Source organism: Pinus tabuliformis, chromosome 3_1 (assembly GCF_031772625.1).
Source record: "Pinus tabuliformis cultivar Carrire ecotype Pingquan chromosome 3_1, CPIR1, whole genome shotgun sequence".
NCBI lineage: Eukaryota > Viridiplantae > Streptophyta > Pinopsida > Pinales > Pinaceae > Pinus > Pinus tabuliformis.
Window position 1 is genome coordinate 132,027,972 of NC_142301.1, and position 9,904 is coordinate 132,037,875.

The 9,904-nt window shown below is 34.3% G+C and overlaps 1 protein-coding gene across 1 annotated transcript; it reads left to right on the top strand.

Moving 5' to 3' along the window:
• Positions 1 to 7,782: 7,782 nt before the first annotated feature.
• On the top strand, positions 7,783 to 9,109 carry LOC149186118 (uncharacterized). Its single transcript, XM_089409233.1, has 3 exons — positions 7,783 to 8,184; positions 8,296 to 8,407; positions 8,593 to 9,109. The coding sequence occupies exons 1-3, from the start codon at positions 7,783 to 7,785 to the stop codon at positions 8,616 to 8,618; spliced, it is 540 nt and encodes a 179-aa protein (XP_089265359.1). The 3' UTR covers positions 8,619 to 9,109.
• Positions 9,110 to 9,904: the final 795 nt, after the last annotated feature.

The following is a 9,904-nucleotide window of genomic DNA, read 5'->3' on the forward strand; positions in this document are numbered from 1 at the left end:
CTACATGCACAGTCTCAACAATCTCCAGAATTCGTCAATTTAGAAGAAGAAGAAGAACCAAGAGTTCCATCACTAGTTGCTAGTCCAGCTAGGAGAACTCCAGAAATTGATCCTGTCCAGCAAGAAATATACAACTACATAGAGTCTCTGGAACAAAGAGCTACAAGAAATACTGTTGAATCATCCTCAAACCAAGAAGAAATTATTCATTTTGATCCTCCAGAAGAACCCCAAATTGTAAACACTCTCAAAGAGGAAATCTATGAATTGGAGGTACTAAATAGACATTTGAAGCAGGAAAATGAAACAGTAAAGGCACAAAATGAAATCCAGAGAACTCAAAATGACAACATCCTGTTACATCTTGGTTTATGGTATGAGAAAAATAAGAAATTGAAAACTAAAAATCAATTTCTTAAGAAAAAGGTGACAAGTTTGCAGAACAGAATCTTGATGAAGAAACCAAGGATGGCAACAGTCAGCATCAAGAAAACAAAGAGGACTAACTTAGATGTCCTTGCCCAGGATTTTGAAGATGCTTAGTGACAGAGAAAGATTAAAAATTTTGAAATTTTGCATGAGGACATGCAATGTCTTCTGTGTGGGGGAATGTTGAACCCCAAAATTGCCTCTTTTTGACCACTTTCTTACATTCCATCCTCCTTCTTTTTGACTCTCATAACTCTAAATTGGGCATCAGTTTACAAGGTATATGGCATAACAGGTATCTAATCATCTTCTATTTCATAAGTGTCATTGTTCTTTATTATTTAACTTAATATTTGCATGAGCTACTGAATTGCACCAATTCTGCAGCAAAATCGAAGGTTTGACAGGTTCCGAAACTCCAGCCGAGGAACGAGACATATGGCCAGGTGAAAAATAGTTGGCACAATGATCAAGGGTAAGCGTAAGCGGAGCATGTCAAAGGGCAGGGGAGGGTATAAGGGAGGGGGAGGGGAATAGCAAGAGGAGAAAGGAAAGGGAATAAGCAATAAGAGAAAAGAAATAAGAATAAGAGATAAGAGAGAAATGATTTTATATCATTGTGAGATGAGTGGGCTCATCTCATAACGAACTTATACGTGAAAGATTTGATATTTCATAACCTGGATAGATAAGGAAAGCATTGTAGCATCTCAGTCAAAGCAAAATCCAACCACTGAAGAAGGCAAATAAGACGAGCGAGGAATTAATGAATGCAAATATTAAGCCTCATGATTTGCTTCACTGATAGAAAATCATGAGGAAATCATGTTATGTTATCTCTTCGTGTTAATTTTAGTCATTTTCGAGTAGGGTAGGGTCGTAATACTCTAAAATAGTTATTCGTAAGAGATTATAAATCTGCCTCTCGCATGACAGTGATCGACTGGGATATTGTCTTTAAAACTATGTTTTTGCAATTAAAAACTCTGTTTCATTTCATCCTTTTGTTGTGTGATTTATCCATGCATATATAATCTTGTGAAGGAGTCGTGTTGTTACCTACTTCTTGCAGGAGTCCCCCCTCGAGTTGTAAGGGTTTATTGTTTTCAAACTAACATTTTAATTCCACATTCTATATTGTGTTTAATTAATTTATTTCACTAATAGTTTGATTGTTAACAATGATCACACAATTGATAACAAAGTATAATTGTTTAGTCATTTTTTGTAGGATGAATGAGTGAAGTCGAGATCTCTTATGCACATGAAAGTAGTATAACAGAGTGTGGATTGATATAGATTTGCAATATGGTTTTGAGTTACAGTTGTGTGAATAAGATTTCAATTTAAGTATAGAGTTAATTTCTCTTTCTGTCAGAGTAATTTAGATCTGGTTTCATTATCAAGTTTTCTTTCAAGTAAATGTGTGTGTGTGATTTCATTTCAAGCAAGAGTGAAGCAAGTGTGATGTTTATTTCAAGAAGAGTGTGATATTTCTTTTAGGAAAGAGCAATAGTCTTGATTTCATATTTACTTTCATAGTTGTTAAGAAAACATGTGAATTTCAGTATCTCAATTTAATTTAGGAATTGTTCATGTAATAAGGACTCTGAGCATAAAAAGTGAACGTACATTTCATCAGTTTACTAGGCATGGTTGAAAATTCATGTAAGTAATTTAACACCAATTAAATTACAAAATACCGAGAGATCCAGTAATCTGGGTCAAAAACAATGTTCACAAGTTTGAAAATCTTTGATGCTCGGATTCCCAAATCTAAATAAACTCAAATAATAAAAAGAAATACTAAAAATAAAATAAAATAGAATAAACAAAACAAAACAAAAAAACAATAAAATAACAAATAAATAATAATACAAAAAATTCGGGTGTAAACCAAAAATCGGGGTATCTGGGTCTGAACCAAAAATACGGGTATCCATGTCGAAACCAAAAATATAGGATCTGAATGTGAAACAATGTTTGCAAATATGAAACCTCCAGATGCTTGGATTATTTGATATATCTAAATAAATTTGAATAAATATTAAAATAAATTAAATTAAAAAACACACAAAATAAAATAAAAATGGATAAATAAGACATTTGGGTGAGAAACTAAAATTTCCAACTTGAGACCCCTAGATGCTCAGATAAACCAATTTTAAAAATAATTAAAAAATGAAAGGACACACCATCAGTCCACATTATCTTCCACATCAATTGCCACATCCTTTAAAAAGAAAAAAGAAATAACTTCAATAATGCAAAACTTATGAGGGCCATATGTTTTCATCCGAAACTTGAAAATAAGGAAAATTTTGTATTACCGGAAAGCTATCGAGGAATAGAAAACGATGAAAACCCCAAAAATGGGAAGTTATGAAAAATAAAAGAATCAATCATAAAAGCATGAAAAATTAAAGAGAATAAAAAGAGAGCTCAACAATCCAAACGAACCAAAAATCAAGAAAGTTAGGTTCAAATAATAACAAAAGTAACAATAATTAAAAAATTTGAATGGACGACCCTTTATCTTTTCTAAAAATTAAGGGGAATTGTTGAGGGCTCAAAAAATGGCGACACACTGAGTGCAACAGTTGTCTCTGATTTTAATTTAATGGGTTTAACTTTCTTAAAAGAAGATGATATATTTCAAAAAATTCGTAAACATTATATAAGGTTTCATGTGTCCCACATAAGACAAATTTAACAGTATCAATTCAAAAATTTTAAGTACTTGATATCGATTCTGTCTTTAACAATGAATCCAAAAATTTAATTTATGCTACTCTTCTACTATTGAACATAATGGACACAAATATGGAGTTTTATGATAAGAAAACATCTATTAGGCACATAATCTACATATTTTTCCTGACATCGCTTCATTGCCCATGAGCATCCATAGGCCCAACGAAGGTGTCTCATCTCCATATACGCATCACCCCACTCCTAGCAACCGTCCATAGCCCCGACGAGTTTATATGTACTTCCAACACTTTGTAGTGTTTTCAATTCCCTTATGTTAAATTTCACCCTTTAGATTTAATTTGTAGAAAATTGAAATATGCAATTGGGTGAAGAGACGAAGGTGGTACAAGAGATGATTTTATTTTATAGAATAGAGGTCATACTCTAAAAATTTGACCCCAAAATATTCTCTTAAACTATTAATGTAGAAAAAAAAAATCTTTGATGTGATGGGATGAAGGGTGGGATTAAAAGAAAATTGATATAGACTCTTTCCTCTACTTAAAGAGAACCATTACTATTTGAAATATGTCTTAGTGTTCCTCCATAATCACTAATTAATGCAAAATAACTAAAACCTATTTTTTTTAATTCTTTTTTAATTTTTCTTTAGAAAAGGACCATAAGTTCATTCATTAAAAGGATGAAGATAAATTACATTCCGCATATACACTTTGAGAGTGTATTAAAATTTATTAGACAAGGAGCCCTCCATAAAACTGGAGATTTGGCTTGACCTATTACATAAAAAATTATTGAGGGCCAAAAACCCACATACAAACAACAAGAAAACCATAAATCCAACTCAAACGTTCACTAGCAAGCACACCCACAGGCCAAAACCCTTAGCAACAAAAAGTGAGCATAGAGTGGGTATAAAGTGAGGCGGTGACGAAAAACCGCATCAACCCAAAAATGAATAGATTCAAGGCAAAACATCTACAAACCACTCTTGGAGAAAACCCACAACAACATCATGAGAAACACAGGATGCGATGATGTTGGCTACGGGTAAAACATACACATCCAACAAACCATCAAAGAATCCAGGGCACAAACCAGACAAAGTCGTTTATAGTGAAATGAACCAACACGCAAACCCACACACAAACTAAATAGGCAGGACAATATAGACCACAACAATAGAGCGATGGTGGCAAAGGCTGACGAATTCTAGCAGGACCTTCACACGGTCAATGCAAGAGGTGGTGGTAGTGTCGAAAAGGAAATAATGACAATGATAAGCATAAAAATGCCAAGGCATTAAGCTGACAACATTCGAAACAAAATAGGGTGCCACCGAAACCACCACAAATGAATTTGCCCTACCAGCAAGGTGAAGAGGCATAAGTTGCAGAATCTCGGCATACTAGATTCGACAATGAATGCATTGACCAAGAATGATAAATCATAACATTGAACATAGGCATATATGATTTCCCTAGCCGCCCCCTCCAAAATAGGTGAAACCTAATGGAGATGTTTCAGATAAATAAAACCCCATAATGAAATATAGATCTTACTTGTGTAGCCTTGAAAAGTTTCCCCATATTAAAACTTGAAACCAAATAAAAAAGTGAAACAAAAGAAAATGTACATTACTTATATTTACCAGAATTAGGCCCAAAGCATACTTTATTAAATAATATATCGAAGAAATCATAATATGATAGGTGCAATTTATCAGACCATCCATTCATTGAGACAAAGAAAAAGAAAACAAAGGGCTATCATGAAACAAAAAAATGTAACATAAACCAATAAGATAAAACTCTAAATATACCAACATCTTAATCAAGGAAAAAAATGTGTAAGCCAATATCTTAAATCAAAATAGAAAGGAGGAACTAGATTATGAGGGATATGATGAATTGTAAATTTGAACTCTTGTCCCTATTAGATCCTTCAATTACATTGTTTACTTTAAACTAGATAGATAAAAGTTCTTTTACCAATGTAGGAGATGTTGAGATATTCAGGATTTTTTATTGAAATCAAACAAGAAAAATGAATTTAAAATAAAAATTTGATCAATCCTAAAAATAAATTCCAAACTAAATGCAGAGTTATGATATTTTTTTTTCCCAAGAAAAAAATCGTAATTTCCATTAACAAAATTAAAACTAAATGTTGTATCATCTACATAAGGATATGCAAAATATCAGATATGGACCAAGCCATTCTGTCCAGTTCCATGTTCATTTGGACCATCAATATTTACATAAAAGGCATAAATATATACAAGTAAATAATCGCATAAACAGATCATATAGTTCAAAACAGAAGAAAACAAAAATACTTATAGCCACCGAATGATCATGGCAGATCATTCAGAATCATCCCCATCCTGTTCTATGAAAGGCCGATGGAAGTACTAATAAATATCCTAATATCGATGTTCTTGAATTATCCACTGCCCCCTATGTTGTTGCGCGACCTCCTTGGAAAGAATGTCAGAGATCGAATATGCAAAGTTATGATATCAATGTTAAGGTCTTCATCAATATAGTTACATCAATTTGTTCTCTTAAAATTATTCTTGCTTCACAATCTTAAAAACTAATCACACTAAACATTTCATAACTAAGTCCTTTTAATTCTTAACTGATAATGAAAAGTGAAAGGTAAGACTTAAACATAAATGTTTAACAAATGTAATTATGAGAAAGATGATAAATAACTAAGAGAGATGAAAAGGTAAAGAAAACTTCCCTGAAAGCATCCTGATGATGGTTCATCTTCAACTTGATACATCACTATCAAGAATGTCATTTGTTTATGAAATAAGAAAATAAGGAATTGACACAATGCCAATGTTCCTTATTATCTTGCAATTGATATTCTAAATGATCAAGAGTTGAAATGATTCCAAAGCCACCACTTCATCTTTCTCATTTGCAAACTGTATATCACTGATAGTTAGCTCCTCATAAGAATATTTGGTACAATTATCTACACATGAGAAGCATCAAACATATCAAGATATAAATAGTAATGGCTATTGGAAATAGAGGAAAAACGAGTTTTTCTACTAGAAGTCTGCACAAACGAAATATCCTTTCCTAAATCATTATTATTTGTTAATGCATCATTCAAAATATTTGATCTAGGAAATACATTAACATCATCAACCTTATTAAAATCAACTCTACTTTCTCCTAAACAAGATAAAAAATGTTTAATATCATGTATATCTGAAACAACTTCTTGTGCAAATTGAAATCTGTTTTCCCCATGTTCTTTTAATACATTGGAATTCAAAATATTAGATATGTAAAGATTATTATTCCCAAGTAGCTAAATAGCATAGAAGCATCTAATCAAAATTTCAAAATAAGAAGCTCGAAGAGACATTTAGAAGAGACAGTCATCGAAGAGGTCCATGAATGTAACTTCTAAAATTTCATCTTCCTTTATTATAGTTAAAACAAAAGAAGATTGTTCTAGATGAAAATGTTGAATACAAGAGAATGATTTTCCCTCAAAATTTTCCCTAGAGATTGTCAAATCTTCAAAAGGGCAACATCTTTCTTGGTTCTTTTAGGCATAGATTCCTCCTCCTTATTTTTCCCTCTAATCTTGTAAATAAAGGTGACTCATGAGAGCTTGACATAACCATTGGTTGGAATTGAAGTTTCTTATCATCAACATGGATTAATTTCAACAATTAGTTCTTCCATAGGGATCTAAACCAAACAAGCAGCACAAACTTTTTACAAGGAAATGTAGGTGGAGAAAAATATAGGAACTCTCCTGTGAATTACATATGACATCATCATTAGCATCAAAATATAATATCAAATCCAATCTTGTTCAAAAGAAAGAGAATTAAGATGTAAAAAAATGTTCAACAAGTTGAATAAGAGAAAATTTATCAATTAAAAAAAATCTATTTCAAGTCAATAAAGATCCATAATTGATTCATATTCTCCCTTTCAAAAATCCTAAATGTGTTTTGAAGATTTAACAAGATAAGTCATACGTACATACTTACAAAAAAAATATTAAAATATTAACATGCTAAAACTATTAAAAACAAAAGTAACTAATCTACTCCTAGACCTACTCTATGCTATGTTGGTTGAAAATGAATTTAGGTGAGATCTTAATGCCAATGTAGCCTTCCGAGTAATTGTGTATCTGAAATCACGTGTACATTAGTAGTTATTAGTAGAAATTAGAGTGAGCTAATATCAAGATATAAAATAATATGATTACCTAGATTTGTATCCATCTTGTGCCTAACAACAACAATATTATTACATGGAATTTTGCTCGGAAAGATTCCTCCAACCATATTTAAATTTATTAGTCCCTGCCATCTGGCATCCGGCAGGGACTATAGTAATCGCTATTTCCCGACTTAGCATTAGTTTGGTGTTTACCTAGTCTGTTATACGGCGGTTATTATAATGTCTGTGCGGTGTTTTCTCCGACTAACCTATGTCTGCTTACCCGCTCAAACTTTCCCATCTTATTTGGCCTCTTCCCGAGGCGGAAGAGGCCGGACCATAGCCTAAACTCGTATTTGCGCACAATCAACTGGCCCTGACCGTGAGCGGTTTCCTTTTAATGCTAACATTAATTCGTTAATGTTTAATGTTAAGTGCGAATAGGCATACAGTCGGGGTATGCCAAGCTTTCCTAAGGTATTATATCCTGTTGGCTGTTACAAGGTTGTGCTTTGGTGTTAAGCTGCAGGTGTCCGTGGCTGCCGGCAGGTGTCAGGAGGGCGGTCCCCAATATCAACACCTTGCATCTGCTTCCCATGTTTCTTGCATTTACTTCCCTTCTCCCACTTCCAAATTGTTTTCCCGGACTCTTCCGCTTCTCTTCTTAGACGCCTTCTGGTTTCATTGTTTATGCTTTGCAATAGCTTCTGCTAGCAATCATAGTTCAGCAGAGGGAAAAATCACGAAGACAGTGTATCCTCAATGGCACCTCGAGTCCTCATCTCCTTTCGCCTTTTCAGATGGGTCCGCTATTCAATCTGTCTCACAGGTAATTTACTATGTCACAAATTTCTAGTCTAGTTTCAGAGCAAGTAATTTATATAATTTTTCTGCAAAGCTAGTGAGCTTCAGGTACTAACTCATGTTCACGTACCTGCAGGGTTGTGTTGGCTCCCATGACTCGATGTCGTGCGCTCGACAACATCCCGCAGCCCGAGTCCTCATCTCCTTTCGCCTTTTCAGATGGGTCCGCTATTCAATCTGTCTCACAGGTAATTTACTATGTCACAAATTTCTATCGCAGCGATCTAAATCTTTTCCTCTGAGATATTCACTTTCTGCGTCACAGTTATCATCTTGGTATTCAAAATCTGTTTATTACTTATTGAAGCATGAAAGCTGAATTTTTTCGAGCCATATAAACTGGGAATTCTAAAACATAATGCGCTTTTATCAGATGTTGCTTATTTGAAGATAACATGATTAACAGAATGATTAAAGCTTCATTATGTTACCTGTGAAAGTGATGGAACGCTTCACAATTGGAGGTGGAGAACAATCTTCCTTATAGAGCGATGGATCAAGAACGGACACTGGGCTTGGCTGCTCAGGAATCTCTGGAGGTACCAATGATTTTTCGCAGCGATCTAAATCTTTTCCTCCGAGATAATCACTTTCTGCGTCACAGTTATCATCTTGTCTGATTTTTGCAGAAGATAGTTTCTGCATGTGCATGTGTATACAAATCAAGGAAAAATTGTTAGAAAATTATTTCTGAATACTTAACAAGAATCTCTTTCTCGAAGGTTGAAAATGCCTAATTCATTGTATACTATAAGGGAAAAAAATTACCTCCAAATCTAAAATAGATATTATACTTCTGTTACTGTCTGAACGCTGGGAGGTCTCATCTACCAGCGGATTATCCAAGCTTGGATTCAGTTCACTTTCATCAGGTTCCAGTGCAGAAACTTCCTTCATCTTCGCTTTATTGCAAGGAGACCCGTGTTCTTTGTCCGATGCAATCTTTCTGCTAGCAACTTGTCTTGCAGGCTTTGGAGACTATGTCCCTGGAGAACTTCTGCCATTATCCCTTTCCTTCATTGGGCTTCCTGAATTCCTAGCCTTCTTTTCCATTTCAGGTTTTGTAACTCTTTGGTTGCTTGGGCTTGAAGAACTTGGACTTTTTACAGTGCTCAATGGAGAAGAAGACTGTGTTGTTCTAGCAGCAGTTTGAGGAGACAATGAGGTCCGAGATCTCCTCAAGTTAGATTCCCTTTGTAAAGCCTCATTTGCCATGCGCTGTCATCTTTGCCTTACAGTCGGAGCAATCTCATTGCCAAAATGATTTAAAGATTTGTTGTTACTAGGACTGGAAACTCTATTGCCGTTGCTTTTGTAGCCAATCTGCGATGAGCCATAGCGCACTTTCTCACGATTATTACCGAGAATCTCTGAAGTTCTTGTAGGCTTTAGATTGCTGAGAAGTTTTGCAGGCTTCATTACAACGATAGGAGCTTCAAAAGCTCTTGTAAGATTACGTTGCATTTCTCTTTGTCTGGACAACAATTTTGCTTCATTGAAGATCCTCATTCTCGATGCATCGTCAACATCATTCAGTCTATTGTGCTGAGGAAAGTTGGATTGTTGATCTTGATTCAAGTCCCTATCTTTTGCAGACTGTAGAAAGCTCTTAAGTTGCATAGCTTCGAGAATTTGCTTCAAAGTTTCAAGGTCCTTACCAGTTTCTTCAAGACCGGAAATTGTTG

What these genes read in the sequence shown, in the direction of transcription:
- LOC149186118 (XM_089409233.1), top strand. Translation starts at nt 7,783, where the DNA reads ATGTTAAGTGCGAATAGGCATACAGTCGGGGTATGCCAAGCTTTCCTA. An exon ending in CTATTCAATCTGTCTCACAG is followed by an intron (nt 8,185 to 8,295) that starts GTAATTTACTAT and finishes ACGTACCTGCAG; the next exon opens with GGTTGTGTTGGCTCCCATGA. An exon ending in CTATTCAATCTGTCTCACAG is followed by an intron (nt 8,408 to 8,592) that starts GTAATTTACTAT and finishes CGCTTTTATCAG; the next exon opens with ATGTTGCTTATTTGAAGATA.